The sequence below is a fragment of the Sceloporus occidentalis genome, unplaced genomic scaffold, assembly GCF_023333645.1.
Source record: "Sceloporus occidentalis isolate IW3139 unplaced genomic scaffold, rSceOcc1.0.p SCAF_8, whole genome shotgun sequence".
Classification (NCBI taxonomy): domain Eukaryota; kingdom Metazoa; phylum Chordata; class Lepidosauria; order Squamata; family Phrynosomatidae; genus Sceloporus; species Sceloporus occidentalis.
In genome coordinates this window covers 25,650,022-25,666,729 of record NW_028316988.1, presented here as the reverse complement: position 1 = coordinate 25,666,729, position 16,708 = coordinate 25,650,022, and the positions used below count along the sequence as shown (strand labels likewise).

Below are 16,708 nucleotides of genomic sequence, written 5' to 3'. Positions count from 1 at the left end.
GCCCCCATCATAAGATGTTTTCCTTTTGTTAAGAAAAAAAATACAGTATATGTATTGGAAGGAAAGGAAGAGCATAAGAACAGATAGGAAGGTGCCTCTGTGTGTGTGTGTGTGTGTGTGTGTGTGTGTGTGTGTGTGTGTGTGTTGAATGACGACTCTGGAGACCAGGGTTCGATTCTCAGCTTGGCCACAAAACTCACCGGGTAACCTTGGGCAAGTCACACTCTCTCAGCCTCAGGGGAAGGCAGTGGCAAATCCCCTCTGAAGAAACTTGCCAAGAAAATCCCAGGATAGGGTTTCCTTTGGGTTGCCATAAGTCAGAACTGAATTAAAGACACACAACACTCTCTCACACACACATGTATATGTATGTGTGTGTGTATATATATAATATAATATATCCCCTGTTTAAATACTTGAAGGGGAGTCCCATTGAGGATAAGGCAAACTTGTTTTCTGCTGCTCTAGAGGTGACATTGCCCTGTTGAAATACTTGAAGGGGAGTCCCACTGAAGATGGCACAAGCAAGCTTGTTTTCTGCTGCTCCAGAGAACAGGACCCAATGGAGCAATGGATGCAAACTTCAGGAAAAAGAGATGCCACCTCAACATTAGGAGGAACTACCTGATAGTAGTCACTCCTTCTTTGGAGGCCTTTAACCAGAGGCTGGATGGGAATCTGTCACGGGGGGGGGGGGGTGCTTGGATTGTGAGTTGCTGCATGGCAGGGTGGGGACGTTGGACTTCTATGATTCTAATGATTGCAAAAGGAGGAGGAGAGAGGGAGGGAGGGAGGATCCAAAAGAGCCAGAGGGAGGAGGAGTGAAAGCCAGTGGGCAATTCTCCTCCTCCAAGGAGGAGTCTCTTCCTCTCTGTCTCTCTGTGTGTGCCTCTGCTTGCCCTTCCCTGCCTTGGCTGCCCTGTGGGTGGGGGGTTCCCTGAGGCCAGCCAGCCCCTCCCTGTACCCCATGGCTGGGCAGGGCTCCCCCCCAAAAGCCAGGCCAGTCTCCCCTCTTGGTCTCTTTGCAGCAGCTGCTGCTGCCTGATGCGCTCTGCTGGTGCGTCTTTACGCACAGAAGAGTCTCCAAGGTCTGGGTCTTCCCAGGGGGCAGGGGGGCCCCTTTGGTCCCCGATGGGAGAGCCCCTGGAACCCCTGGAGCCCCTGCCCCTCCTGGGCAGGCTGAGCTACGCCGTGGGCCACTTCCTCAACGACCTCTGCGCCTCTCTCTGGTTCACCTACTTGCTGGTCTTTTCCCACTCGGTCCTGGGCTACAGCACTGGCCACGCAGGGCTGCTCTTGCTGGCAGGGCAGGTGGCGGATGGGCTTTGCACTCCCCTGGTGGGCTACGAGGCAGACCGAGGCCCAAGCTGCGGGACCTACGGCAGGAGGAAGGCTTGGCACTTGGCCGGTAAGGAGCTTGGGATGGGGGATGATGGGTGTTGCAGTCCACAACAGAGAGAGAACCCCTGGGCAAGGGAGGGTGGGAAGGAGGCTGGTGGACACCCACACACGCCCCATTGAGTGGATCCCCCTCCGGTGACCTCCTGGGATTTGGAGTTTGAGGATGATGGGTGTTGCAGTCCACACACACACACACACACAGCCCTAGGCAAGGGAGATGCATGCAGGGACAGGTTGGGAAGGATGCTGGTTGACACACACACACACACACACACACCAGGCTCCCCTCCTGTCGCCTCCTGGGATTTGTAGTTTGGGGATAATGGGGGTTGCAGTACACCACACACACACTCTGGGGAAGGCAGGCTGAGAGAGAGGGTGCGTCCACAAGGTGGGAAGGATACCGGTTGATACCACTTTAACTTGCATCATGGCTCCCTCCTGTGGGATGCTGGGATCTGTAGTTTGGGTGGGGCACCATGCTTTGGGGCAGAGAAGGGGAAAGGCCTTCTCTGCCCCAAAGCATGGGGAGGAGGAGTTGTTTATTATTATTATTATTATTATTATTATTATCATTACCATCATCATCATCATTATTGTTATTGATGATGGTGATGATGATTGTTCAGTCTGCAAAGCAATTTTGTAGCACAGTGGTTCCCAAACTTTGGTCTTCCAGAGGTGTTTGGGACTTCACTCCCAGAAGGCCCAGCCAGCTTGGCCAACAGTCAGGGATTCTGGGAGCTGCAGTCCAAAAACATCTGGAGGAACAACGTTTGGGAACCGCCTTTGAGACTAACTGAAAGAAAGAAACTGGCAGCATGAGTTTCCCTAGCCTTGAACTTACACTTATTCAGAAGCAGGTTGCTGCTTGCTGCTGCTGCTGTTGTTGTTTTTGTGTGCCTCCGAGTCATTTTTTGACTTATGGGGACCCTAAGGCAACTCTATATTTATGTGTCATTATCTATTTAGGATGTTGTTACCCTGCTCTTCAGCCACAAAGAGCTTTCTCCTTTGGTTACATTTTAATTCAGAATTTGTTTGCAATGTGTTAATGTTGTGGGCCTCCTGGAAACACTTTTCCTTTGTGCCCTTTTCAACGCATAAATTGTTGGCCTTGCATCCTTTTTTTGCAACTGGGTACAAATTAAATAGGAAAGTCCAGGTCTGAAAAATGGGCAAGGCACACTCTCTCAGCCTCTGAACAAACCTTGCCAAGGAAACCCCCGGATAGGTTTGCTTTAGGGCCGCCACAAGTTGGAAAGGGCTTGAAGGCCCACAACAACAACAACCATCCGCAGTTCTGTGTAAGGACCCAGCTGTGATTTATGGCAACCTTTTTGTGGTTGTGTGCCTTCAAGTCGTTTCCAACGTGGGCGACCCTAAGGCGAAGCTATCATTGGGTTTTCTTGGCAAGATTGGTTCAGAGAACGGTTTGCTCTGAGGCTGAGAGAGTGGGATCTTGCCCTAGTGGGTTTCATGGCCAAGTCGGGACTCGAACCCTGGCCTTCAGAGTCACATAGGATAGGACTTTTGTGGCAAGATGTGCTCCTGTGTGCCAAAAGTCAAACTTTTCTGGTTGGTTCTTCTGTTGGCTGCTTCGGTGGCCACTGAACCTTTGCCGGCTGCATTTGTTTTTTCCCTTGTTTGTCCAAAAAGTAACGTGACCGCTCTCTCTCTTATGCCTTTGCGATGAGTCAGGGAAGCTAGGGATGGCTGACTTCCTGAACAAAAGGTCACACTGGGTATGTCTGGCTGCGTCCGCACTGCAGGAATAATCCAATGTGACACTGCTTTGACTGCCCTGGCTCCATGCTATCGAATTTGGAGAACTGTTTGTTGCGGCACCGGACAGAGAAAGCTAAATATCTCACAAAACTATAAACTCCGGGATCCCATAGCCTTGTGCCATAGCAGTTCAAGTGGTGTCAAACTGGATTATTTCTGCAGTGCAGCTGCAGACAAAGAGTCTTAAAGTCCAGGAGGTAAAATTTAAATTGCTTCAGGGTCCAGCATGGTGCAGTGGTTTGATTTTGGATTCTGGAGACTAGGGTTTGGATCCCGGCTCGGTCATGGAAACCCACTAAGTGACCCTGGGCAAGTCACACTCTCTCAGCCTCAGAGGATGGCCATGGCAAACGCCCTCTGGAGAAACGTGCCAAGAAAACCCCATGATAGGGGCACCTTAAGTCAGAAATGACTTGAAGGCACACAACGACAATCACAAGCAACAGAAAAAGATCCTTCCTTTGAGATCCAGGTTGTCTCCTGTGTGCCTTTTAACCCCTTTGCCTGAGGAAGAAGCCACTGGAGTTTTGAAAGCTTACAACATGGATTTTGTGTGTTTGAGTTGGCCCAATATGGCTGCTTTGTGGATTTTGGATGTCGTCGTAGGGTCACCTCTTAGATCAATCTTGCGTCAATTTTCGTAACCGTAGAAGGCAGCCTAGGCTGAGAGTTTGTGCAGGTAAAATGGACTATTTCCAACCAGGCTCTTGCAGGGAAAAAATCAATCCTCAGTCCTGTTTGCATTTAAAAAAATGGAATTGGAGATTTGACAGCTATTATCTCTTGGCTTCATACCAAGGACACCATCATCATTGCAAATCCTCAAGTCCATTCCTGATATCTGACCGGCCCACGTTTAAGCGTCTGTTTTTGAAAAGCCAAAGTTGCACGCTTGGCAGACAGGCTTCATTGCAAAACGCCGCTTGCTATTCAATCTGCAAAATCCCAAATACTGTGTCTGAGCTCAGCTTTCTGTCTCTCTTTCTTATTTTTCCCTCCTCTGGGTTATCTCCTTTGGTCATTTCTGTTTTCCATCCTTTGTACATTTTAAAATTCAAAATTTTAATTAAATTTCTAGGGGATTTTTTGGGAAAGAGGTGCAGGAAACAATATCATAAGATTTACAGCTGGGGTCCACTTGGATTCCAAGTAAAACGCAGCCGCTCAAATAGAGTCGATCCACAGACCACGCTGTCTAAATAATTCAGTTTTGACCCCAATTTAAGTGCTATGGGATCCTGGGGTTTGTAGGCCTTTAGTCTTCTCAGCCCTAGATTGCTGGGGCCTCACAAAAAACAGTGAAAATGGGAAGAATAAGGACCGTTCCAATGGGGTTAGACTGACAGAATGGGGTTGGACTGGATGACCCTTTGGGATCCTTTATGATTTTCTTGCACCCTACAATTCATTTCCCTGCCTCTCGATTTGCACACAATGCCTTCAAAGCCTCTGGCATTGAACAGAGCAAAGCCAAGCAACATCCCAAAGAGGGTTGCATCAAGGGCAAACGCTCAAGAAGATAGAGAACACAAACATGTCAGTTTTAGGATGAGTGTCAGTCCCTGATAAAAGATAAAGGAGGTCATGAGAGAGGAAGATGGTAGCGTAAAGTGAGACAATCTTAAACATAAAATCCGAGGGTCACCTGATTTTGAGCCATGCTCAGGATTTTTTGTGACTGCAAATCCCATTTGCCTAAGGCCTTGGGATGCCTGGCTTCACTCATGTTTTTTCCACCAGCGAGTTCCTTTTTCTGGAGAAAGAGGCAGGAAAGCTTTTGCACAAGCAAAGATTCGGTTTAAAAAAAGAGTTCCAATCTTTTCCGTTCTTCTTCCTCTTTCCCCCCCAGATTATGAGTAATTTAACCATGCAAAAAAACCAGGCTCACTTGGGGATTGAGAGGACAGGCAAAAATGGAAGAGATTTCAGCCAAAGTGACATATATCTGTGCTTTGTTTTATTTTATTTGCATTTATGGGAAGCTGGACTGGACAAGGTTGGAGAGATCCCCTCATCGCATGCAATCTTCTAAAACAAGGGTGGGTCTTACATGGCACTCTGGGTGTCAATGGACTGTAGCACCCAGCATCCTTTACCATTGGCCTAGGGACAGTGGGAATTGCAGCTGAATGGGAGTCCCTAGCAGCATTCTTTACCATTAGTGGTGCTGCCTGGGGACGGTGGGAATTGCAATCCAATGGGGGTCCCAGGAGTGTTGCCTGATTCTGGCCCATGCACCAGATTTTGCAAGACTGCATATCCCATCAACCTTAGGCCAGCATAGGCAATGGGGAGAAATCTGGGCGCTTTCCAGTCTGACAACTTCTGGAGAGCCACCAAGTTCCCAGCCCTGTTCTGTGGTTTGAGATACGACACTTATCTTTTTAACCCAGGAGTGGCTCTTCGGATGTTTTGCTAGATTACAACTCCCATGATCCTTATGGGTAGGGCTGATGGGAGTTGTACACTGGGGAATCTGCACACTCCACCTTTAGGGATGTGTCTTCCATGCTTATTTTCTTTCTGCTTCAAGAAAGTCTTCCCAAACTGTGTTGTCTGCAAAGATGGTTTGCATTTGGGATTCCTCCTGGGCAAAAAATTAAAACAAATGCATTCAGTATTTTTTATGCAGAAAACTCCTCTTTTTCTTTTTAAGCAAGAAAATAATCTTTTCTTCACAAAACAACCACAGGCAAAACCGTCTTAAGAGTAAGAGTCGTTGGATGATGGAACCAATTCCTTAGACAGGTGTTGGGGGATCTCTTTTCTGTTTGTCTGTGGGCCGCCTTGGGTCCCTCCGAGGAGAAAGGTGGCATAGAAATGAAATAAATATTTGCTCTGTACATCTCCAAAAAGAAGCTGAAGGGTGGTATAGCTGGAGATCCGGCACTGGGTTAAACTAGGTGACCTCCAGGGACCCCTTCCAGCTCTAGGGTTTGACAAGGCTTCAAAATTAGGACACGTATTTGTGGGCTGCAGTCAGTTCAGGTCAGATGGTTCCTTATGTACCAGCAATGAGGTCAGAAACCATTAACTGCCATCTTAATAGTAGTTTTTATCTAGATGTAGAGGACTTTTTGTTAACTTTATCAGTCGATCATTTCCTTGGCGCTTTTCTGTCTCATGGCTGACGATTTTAGTGGCTGTGTGACCTTTACCACGTCCCCAAGTTTTGCTATTTTGGCAGCATGGTTTAGCTGTTCTTGTGACGCTTTCGAGGTGGTTGATCAGCGGTCCCGAATCCCCTGCTTTTTTACAGTCCGCCCTCCATATCTGTGGATTCTTTAGCCAGCCATCCACATAAACATTAGGAAGAACATTTTGGGATACGCTGCTGCTTTGGAGGGTGGTGGACTCTCCATCTTTGGAGGTCTTTAAGCAGAGGTTGGATGGAGTTTGTGCTACGGGTTGGACTATATGGCCCTTTGGGGTCCCCACTCAAAGACTCTGTGATTCGATTAGTCTTATGAAGCCTGTTTTAAGTTATATTTTGAGCCCCATATTGGTCAAAAGGCTCCGAGTTGTGCATTGTGTACACATCTGTTGTCCTTTGTTCTTGCTCCATCAACCCAAACATCGACCCACAGCTTCGCTTCCCTTTCGATGCAGCCGAAACTACCATCTGGTTGGCATGTTGTGGGCATCATTTTTGCTTGTCCTTCTCTGTTAATTCTCTGACTTTTCATTTCCTCCTAAATTCAGGGGAATTTGTTGGCTTTGCATAATTGTTACTGTCTGTCCGAACCCAGCACCTTTCTTAGTTCTTGTTTCGGTGTGGGAGGCACAAATGATGACTTTTAAAACCAGTGTGGAATGCTGGGTCTTCTGGGGGTTTGGGCCTACAGTTCCATAGGTCAGTGGGGACAATGGTAAGGGATTATGGGAGTTGTAGTCCAAAGGAAACAAAGGTCCCCTCCCCACAAAGGCCTGGTTCAAAACCATAAATTCAGAACAAAGGTTGACTTTTTGGCAAGCCTTGCAAACATGCCAGCATGCCAGTTGCTTTAGGTGGGACCCAGAGCTCAGGAAAGTACCCTTTTCAGACAATATCTCCCAGAATCCCCTGGCCACATGACATTCTGGGAGCTGTAGTCCTTCCCAAGAACTTTTTGAGACTCTGGCCCATGTTTTTGCAATGAATTTCTCCCAACTCCTCCACAGATATTTTTTTTATCCATGGACTCAACCATCCACAGCTTGAAAATATTCCAATATAAATTCCAAAAAGTAAACAGTGGTTTTGCCATTTTATATAAGGGACACCATTTTATTATGCCAATGTATTCAGTGGGACTTGAGCATCCACAAATTTTAGTATCCACAGAGTGTCCAGGAACCAAATCCCAGCAAATACCAAGGACTCACTGTATTATTATTTATTATTAATATTATTATGTGGCCATCGTATTAGAGCACCTTCCAAATATTTGCATGGCAGCTTGGATCCCATTGGGGGAGAAAGGCGGGATATAAATCCAATAAATAAATAAACAATGTCTCTCATTTTCCTTCCCTTTGACTTGCACTACAGGGACCATCTGTGTCTTGCTCTCCTTCCCGTTCATTTTCAACCCTTGCATAGGATGCACAGAGAATACCCCCGAATGGGCAGCCCTGGTTTACTTCATCCCTTTCATCGTCATCTTCCAGTTTGGATGGGCGGCCACCCAGATCTCTCATCTCTCTCTCATCCCTGAGCTGGTCTCCACCGACCATGAGAAAGTAGAGCTCACCGCTTTCAGGTACGTCCAAGGGCTGGGTGGGTGGATAAGTGGACAAGTGTCCACTCCTTACACCTTATCTATGGTGGGTGTCCCCAGAGTATTCTGGCCCCAGATTCCCCCATTATCCACTCTCTATTGCTGTGGGTATTTGGCTCTCATGGTGAACAGTGGTGGATGCCTTCCCATGCGGTCCCCATTTGTCAATGTGGTGCTGCTGCTGAAATCAGAACAAGGCACCCAGCCATGTTAATGCCTTGTCTAGGGCAGGTGCCCCATACTATTCTGTCCCTAAATTCTCCCCAAAGTCCCCCTGTTGCCTGCTCTCTTTTGATGCAGGGTTTTAGCTGTCACGGCGGATGATGGCAGGTGCCTTCCCATGCCATTTGTTGCCTGGTGCCATTGCTGAGGCACCCAGCCATGTTAACGCCTTCTCAAGGGTGGGTGCCCCAGGAGTATTCTGTCCCCAAATTTTACCCATTACCTGCTGTCTTTTGCTACTGTTTTTTGGCACTTGCAGCAAATGACAGTGGGTGCCTTTCCACATGGTCCCCATTGATGGCGCTACTAAAATCAGAACGAGGCACCCAGCCATGTTAGCACCTTCTCAAATTCCTCCTGTTACCTGCTTTCTTTTGTTGCGTGTTTTTGACTCTTTTGGCAAATGACAGCAGGTGCCTCCTCAAGCTGTCCCTTTTCGTCACCCAGTGCCACTGCGGAGGTCAGAATGAGGCGCTCAGCCATGTTATCAATACCGGCACCCACAGGCATCAAGGAAACCCACTGGGTGACCTTGGGCAAGTGACACTCTCTCAGCCTCAGAGGATGGCAATGGCAAACCCCCTCTGAAGGAACTTGCCAAGAAAACCCTGTGGACGAAGCTAGGCCTTAGGGTTGCCGTAAATCGGAAACGACTTGAAGCCACACAATAACAACAACATTGTTGAGTCTGAATAGTTTTAACATGCCACAAGAGGGAGCATTTCCTTGTTAGAAATGTCCCTATCTTTCCCAATAACCAAAGTTTGCCATTTTTGGCCAAGAAACATTTGCCGTGGTTTTCCTTGGCCTTTTGTACCCAAAATGAGAGCCAGAGGCACTGAGTGCTTCTCAAGTTGGGAAGAAAACTAAAATTTCCTTTTAAAGTTTAGTAGTTTGTTTGTGGAACGTGGTGCATTGGGCTTTCAGGATCTCTTAACAGAAATCAAGATAAACTCTTTGCAAACCGAGAGTAGTTACTGCTTTCCCACAAAGCTTTCCTTTCCCCGTTTTCAGATATGCTTTCACCGTCATGGCCAACATCACAGTATATGGAGTGGCTTGGCTTCTCCTCCACTTTGAGGCGAAACACACGGTGCGGCCGGACCACATCGCGCACCTTGGACGCCATGACATCCCTGTATTTCGGGTAAGTAAGGATGCATGATGGAGAGAGATTATGGAAAGGGAGGAAAGAGTGGCTCTTTGCACCTCTCTGGTGATATGTTTAAAGTTTAAATACTTGAAGGGATGCCATGTTGAGGAGGGAGCAAGCTTGTTTTCTGCTGCTCCAGAGACTAGGACCTGGAGCAATGGATGCAAGCTACAGCAAAAGAGATTCCACCTCAACATTAGGAAGAACCTCCTGAGAGTAAGGGCTGTCTGACAGTGGAACACACTCCTTCCTCAGAGATTGTAGTGGAGTCTCCCTCCTTGGAGGTCTTTAAACAGAGGCTGGATGACTATCTGTTGGGAGCACTTTGATTGAGAGTTCCTGCATGGCAGAATGGGGTTCGACTGGATGGCCCTTGTGGTCTCTTCCAACTCTATGATTTTCCCCTTAGGATTTTAAGCAATTGACCCCTGGAACTCACTGCCACATGATGCAGAAACAACCCCAACATTTGGCAGCTCTGTGGCTGGTGTTGGTAGGAAAAATTACCAAGCAATTTTGGGTGAGGTAGACTATGCTTCCCACAATCCCTGACTATTTGGTAGTCTGGCAGAAGCTTCTGGATCCAAAACATCTAGCAGATCAACAGGGATGGAAAAAATATTCAAACAATATGAGAGTAATGGATGGAAAACATATTTTTTTGAGCATGGAAAAGCCCTGAGAAGAATCCTGGATGGATGAGAATCGTCGGAGTTAGGGGCTTATTCTTTGCAAAAGTAACACATGGTTGCTTTGCAGAGAGAACCACCTTTTCTGTTCAGGACTCATAATCCTCTGCACAGAAAACATTTCCGCCCCAAATTTGGACGTGGTTCTTTTGCACAGAAAACAGCATTTTTGCACAAAATTCAGGTGCGGTTGTTCTGCGCAGGACAGTAGCATTTTCTGAACAGGCAACCTGTGCAGGAAAATAATAATGCTACACAGGAGTCATATATTTTGCACCGAATGGAAAACAACCCTGTGCAAATTTGGAGCATAAATATGGTTCCCAAAGTGTGTGCGGCCTTTGAAAATGGCATGGTTTTGGAAGGCTTTCTTGCAGCAGGAGGGAAAATGTGAATATTTCGAGTTGCTTCTTTCTTGATGAAAATTAGTCATGATTTTTCTGCGCAAAGCAACCGTATCAGAATTTTGTACAAAAAAATGCAACGGATTTGCTATCGGCTGCTGTCTTGTGTTGTCTCTCCTTCCCTCCTTCTCTCATAAGAAGGCTCATAACTAAAATCTCCCCTTGGCATTACAAGGCATAATTTCCCCCCTTCTTCTTCCTCTACTTTTCCATCCCAGAACCTCTCTCTTATCGTTGTGGGCGTGGGCGCCATCTTTTCCTTTCTCTTCCATATCGGTACCAAAGAGAAACCCCGACCGATTGCCAGACTCCCTGACCCTGAAGAACACACTCCACTCTTGCCTCCGGACCAAAAGGGACCCATCCGCCCGCTCCTGCTCTGGAAAGATTGGCTGTTGGAGCCTGCTTTCTACCAGGTGAGTCGATAAATAGATAAAGAGTTGAGATCCAATGGGGCCATTTACTCCAACCCTCCTAAAAATCAGGGGGAAAAAATCCTAAATACAAGACACTTCTGCTCCTCAACATTTCGGCTAAGAGATTCTGAACATGTACCTAAAGGTAAAGGTCATCCCTTGACATGAGTGTCTAGTTGTAACTGTCTGTAGGAAGCAGGGCTCATCTCCGTTTCTAAGCCCAAGAGCCAGTGTTGTCTGAGGACTGCTGTGGTGGCCATGTGGCCAGCATGACTGCACCAAACGCTGCTACCTTCCCACTGAGAAGTGGTACCTATTTATCTCCTTGCATTTGCATGCTTTCAAACTGCTAGGTTGGCAGACGCTGGGACTAGTGACAGGAGCTCATGGCATCATGTGGCACTTTGGCCTCGGACTGCCGATCTTCCGATCATGAGAATTGGTGTCTTAACCACTAAGCCACCGCATCTCTGTCAACATGTACCTACTGAAAACTAAAATTGCACATCACTGTTGTCTGATCATTTAAGGTTCGCGGCATACGCAGGTGGACCCTCATCTTGCGTATGTCACTTACAGGATGATGGATGGTGTCTGTCTGTGTGTCTGGTTATGTTACCCCAACAACCTCTCTCTTTCTAGGTGGCGATGCTTTATATGACCACCCGGCTCATTGTGAACCTCTCACAAACCTACATTGCCATGTACCTCACCAACTCGCTGCTGCTCCCAAAGGTGAGTGTGAGCTACAGTGGCTGAGTTGGTGATGCTGACATTTCTGGCTTTTGTTACGGGACTCTGGTGGCATCTCCCATGTCTGTGGGATGCTAAATGCAGTCCAGGTTTTGGAAAGCATGACTGGATCCAGGTCATTCAGATAGTCTATACCAGTGCTTCCTAAACTTTAGACCTCCGAATGTTTTAGACTTCAGCTCCCACAATTGCTAACAGTTGGCCAAGTTGGCTGGGGCTTCTGGGACCTGAAGTCCCAAATGAACAGAAGACCAGTGTTAGGAACCAGACCAACCCAAAGTCCAACATCTTTTGAAATAGGAACCCGCACCTTTGGGATGTGACGTCCAAAATACTGGGAGGAACAAAGTTCAGGGGTGTATAGTGTAAGTCTATAAAGGCCATAAACAGGATGTTGAATTCTTCCTGGAAATGAACCATTAACCAGTGAGTTGGTTGCAATATGGGAGTTATGTGCACCCCATAACTGGCTGCAGCATTTTGCACCTATAAGTTTCCAGCAATATGGGAGTTATATGCTCCCTGTCTTAACCGAACCTCCTGAAGGAAGGAATTACACAACCTAGGAGCAACCACCAAGAAGCCCCTGTTTTTTGGTTGGGAGGAAACCCCTATAGATATGAAATTTGTAAAGACTCATCTCAATTCCCACCTTTGACTAAAGGAATATTGTCAAAGTCCATATAATGAAAGAGTCCTGGGGCTTCAACCTGCAAACCCTGATTCCAATACACTATTGTGTACATATGTATGACTTGCTTCCCTTGTCTCTATCTCTCCCCTTTCTGCAGAAATTCATTGCCACAATTCCTTTGGTGATGTACATCAGTGGCTTCCTTTCCTCCTTTTTGATGAAAACTGTGAACCGGCAGTTCGGCAGGAATGTGAGTCGCCTAACCGCCAATGGTCCTACAAAGAAAACCCCATGATGGGGTCACCATACGCCAGAAATGACTCAAAGACACCCAACACCTCCGCTTGACACCCTCATTCATCCGATCTTGACTTGAATCCTCAAAGGGCCATCTCAATTTCTTGTTTTCCTCTTTTTCTCTTAGCTCACCTACTTCCTCGGGCTGCTCATTATTTTGGCATTTGCGTCGTGGTTAACTCTGGTCGACCGGATCGGCGTGGAGATCTACGGCGCAGCCATCCTTCTCGGGGCCGGGTCGGCCACCATTTTGGTGACATCCCTCTCCATGACGGCGGATCTCATTGGCACTAACACGGTATTTATCTATCTATCTATCTATCTATCTATCTATCTATCTATCTATCTATCTATCCAGCGCTCCGTTCTTCTTTTCTTACTGTTTTGAGACTTAACCTGTTTTTCTCTCTATCTCAAGCCTTGCCTCTTCTTTCTATTCTGAAGCTTGCCTTGTCCCTCTCTTTTGGAACTTGTCTCTTGTTTTCTATTTTGAGGCTTGCCTCTTCTGCTTTTCTCTATTTTAAGGCTTGCCTTTTCCTCTATGTCTTTTGAGGTTTGCTGTTTTTTTTTTTCCTGTTTTGAGACTTTGTTTTGAGACTGTTTTTCTCTATAGTCTGACTTTCCTCTTCTTTCTATGCTGAGGCTTGCCTTTTATCTCTCTTTGCGCCCCTCCCCTCTTTTGAGGCTTGCCTCTTCTGCTTTTCTCTCCATTTTAAGGCTTCCCTTGTCCCTCCCTTTTGAGACTTGCCTCTTTTTCTCAGGAGGCTCGTTTCTTTTCTCCATTCTGAGCCTTGTCTCTTCTCTCCATTTTCAAGGTTTTGCATTTTCTCTCTGTCTTTTGAGGCTAGCCTCTTCTGCATTTCATTTCTAGATGAAGCTTAGGAGCCCGCCTACCTATGCTATTTGTGTTTCCAAAGTCAAAACGTCTCTCCTTTCCTCCCAAAACACAGCACAGCGGTGCCTTCGTCTATGGGGCCATGAGCTTCACGGACAAAGTCTCCAACGGGGTGGCGGTGATGATTATCCAGAACCTCCATCCTTGCCCGTAAGTCCAAGAGTTACCTCTTGTCAAAATGCCATGTATAGTCTTGCGTTTACAAATTACACACACACACACACACACACACACACTTGCCCCTCCATTTTTACTGGGATCCTCCCTGCAAAAACAGAAATCTGCCAATATTCTGGACCCTCCCTGCAAAAATGGAAATCTGCCAATATTAATTCCCCATTGGATTGAATGGTGGTGCACCCCTGGGGCACACGCCATGGGCATGTACCCCATTTTATGTCCCTCCATTTGCCCCTTGCGCATAATCAACATGGATTGGAAGTCCACACAAATGGGGAAATGACTGTATTTTTAACATATTTTCAAGCCATGAGTGGCTGAACCTCTGGATGCGGGATCCGTGGATGCAGAATCCGTGGACTTGCAAGTAAGTTAAGTTTGGTTTCCTCCTCCCCTCCCCTTTGTTTCCCCACTTTGAAATCCAGGACTCAACTCTGTTGCTCTGGCTGTGCCAACTTCTACCACTGGGTGATGGTGACCGTGACGGGCGGAGTGGCCGCCGTGGCCACGCTCATCCTCTGCTGCCTCCTGATTTGGCCCATTCACATCCGGTTCCGTGAGTTGAATTTGCTTTAATGGAAACCTGGGAGAAACCAGCCCAGAGGGCTGGCAGGGAGGGAAAACAGAGGTATCAAAAATGAAAAACCAATGCTACTCTTCCAAATCTGCCAATTGACCACATCTTGGAAATCAATACCCCCCCTTTTTTTTGATATCTCCTGCTGGACTTTCTTAGATGATGTTGACTGGGGGATTCTGGGAAGTGTAGTCCAATTTTTTTTTCCTAAAGGATTTTTCTAAGGCAACATAGGGCAACTGAGCCCCACAGGCTTCATGTGCCCACCTTGGCTATTTTGGTGGACCCAAAAACTTTTTTGGCTTCAGAATGCCCCCCAGTGAGTGGCACCTAATCTTAGGTCCTCCTGATTCTTTTGGACCTCAGAACCCAGAAGCCCCAGACAACTTGGCCAACGGTCAGTAAATTATGGAAACTGAATCCAAATCATCTTGAGGACCAAAGCGTGGGAACCACTAGGGCCATGGTTCCTAACCTTTGTTCCTCCAATTGTTTTGGACATCTGCTCCCAGAAGCCCCAAACAACTTGACCAACGTACAGGAATGATGGGAACTGAAGTCCAAATGATCTCAGGGAGCAAAAGTTGGGAGCCTGCTCCTTTAGCGGATGTAGAGTGCATTTCAACCATGTCTGGAGGTCTCTTGGGTCCCCAGGCGTTTGAACAAAATCCGTGCACCATTTTTGCAAAACTCCAATCAGTAAATCCTGTGAAACCGATGATAACAATGGTTCTTTTTTGTTGCCGTTTTTTCTTGTAATCCCCTTTTCCGTTGCATTGCGGAGTGGGCCCACAACTCTTCGTTTCGTTTCTCCGGCAGACGGTGTCTCCGTTACGGGGCTGGCAGGATCCAGAGCAGAAGAGGTCCAGCAACCTGCAGAAAGTGAGCATTCAAGCGGCGTTAACTAAGACACTAGTCCTCAGGAAGGAGGGAACTGAAACTGGATGAAAAGGGAAACCAAAGACCTGGAAACTGGAATTTCTTTGGACTTTGGACACTGGGGATGTTTCGTCTCCCTCCGAGCGTACTTTGCACAAACCTTTGTCGCTAACCATTGGGCTGCATGTCTCTTCCATCGCCCATGTGGCCCTTCCTTTGCACATCTAAAAAAACACTTGACCTCATGAAGGACTACATTCCTCCCCTTTTCCTCTTCTCTGCCCAACATCTTCCTTTCCACCCTGACAGTTTTGTGGGTTGTTGTTTTTTTTAACCCAGTGCTGAGTAAAAGGGATAAATTAAATCTGTGTGCTGCTTTCATTTTTTTAATTTAAAATAAATTAACTCTCTTAAGAAAAATAGGGGAGTGTGGTTATTGTTGTCGTAGTGGTCGATCCTGGATAAATGTAATGGAAGAAGCCACATTCTTTGATCTGGATGCTCTCCTAAACTCCCTCTCTCTTCCTTGGTTGATGTTTGCCCCTGTTTGTCTGAAAGGAGGAAGAAATGGGTTGTGTGCGCAAGTGCGCAACTCTATCGTATCATAGTTGTTGTGTTTTAATAATAATTTTTTATTTGAAACCTAATACAGAAAAACAGTGCTCCATCCCATCCTAATTCCCACCCTTCGCGCATCCAGAATCATCATCTCCTCGTCCTCTTCAAGTTCTTCAGATCTACATTTATATCTTGTCCACATCCAATTCTGGGATTCTTCGGGTTACAATGACTTCCACCATCCTGTTATTAAATTTAGTTGTCTTTCTAATATCTTAATTATTTTTTGCAATTAAAATCCTTGCTGCCGTTATTACATATAAAATAGTTTCCCCGTATTTACTTGTAAGTTGGGAATGATTTTAAGGCACGCAACATCGGCAACGTGTGTCTAAAGCCAGGTGGTCTTTGCATGGATACCCAATGCCTCTCTCAGGGAAGTCGATCCTCTCCCGAAAATAAAATTACGAAACATAGCAGTACAGATGACTAAGACGGAAGAGTTTGTCCTTTGGGGATTTTTCTAACCAAATGCACCGTTTTCCTTTCCATTATCGGATCTTCCACTTCCGTTTCCCGCTGACATAATCGGTCGCGTGATCCCCGACCTTAACTCTCACCTGACAGGCGTTTGCTGTCTTTTCGTACGTATGAGCAACTCCAAGTCATGTGGGTTGAATCCAGCCTCCATAAAAAGGGGATATAGCAGCAATAATCAGCAAGGAAGCACTTTGTCAAAGTCAACATAAGAGGGTTATTAGGCTTAAGGGCTGTAAAGGTATAATGGAAACCAAGGAAGGGGTGATCTGAAGCCAGGCCAATTTAGTTTTCCGTCTCCAAATGGGACTGGCAGTCTGTCTGGATTTTGCAAAGTGTCCCGGCATGCAAAATCGCACTGTGAGAGAAAGGCGAGAGATAAACCCTTGAAATAATAATAATAATAATAATAATAATAATAATAATAATAATAGGCTCGAGCAAATTTTGCTCTTCTTCGGTTTCCCGGAGATCTCCGACCCATTGCTGGAGAGGAACAAGGCTTGGTTATTAACTGTGTCACGGTGCCCTCCTTCACCCCATGCCTTCGGGCAAATGCCAGCCT

The 16,708-nt window shown here is 46.6% G+C and overlaps 1 protein-coding gene across 1 annotated transcript; it reads left to right on the top strand.

The window, feature by feature from the left end:
• The first annotated feature begins 848 nt into the window (after positions 1 to 848).
• MFSD12 (major facilitator superfamily domain containing 12) lies at positions 849 to 15,468 on the top strand. The gene is made up of 10 exons (XM_089535576.1): positions 849 to 1,408; positions 7,721 to 7,931; positions 9,186 to 9,318; positions 10,636 to 10,833; positions 11,476 to 11,568; positions 12,378 to 12,470; positions 12,645 to 12,815; positions 13,468 to 13,562; positions 14,018 to 14,148; positions 14,989 to 15,468. Exons 1-10 carry the CDS (start codon positions 1,045 to 1,047, stop codon positions 15,075 to 15,077), a joined length of 1,578 nt encoding a protein of 525 aa, XP_089391702.1. The 5' UTR covers positions 849 to 1,044; the 3' UTR covers positions 15,078 to 15,468.
• Positions 15,469 to 16,708: the final 1,240 nt, after the last annotated feature.

Bases quoted from the DNA above. Each gene is read 5' to 3' on its own strand.
- MFSD12 (XM_089535576.1), top strand. From the start codon at position 1,045: ATGCGCTCTGCTGGTGCGTCTTTACGCACAGAAGAGTCTCCAAGGTCT. The intron at 12,816-13,467 runs GTATTTATCTAT...CCCAAAACACAG, and splicing joins ATCTCATTGGCACTAACACG to CACAGCGGTGCCTTCGTCTA. The intron at 14,149-14,988 runs GTGAGTTGAATT...TTTCTCCGGCAG, and splicing joins GCCCATTCACATCCGGTTCC to ACGGTGTCTCCGTTACGGGG.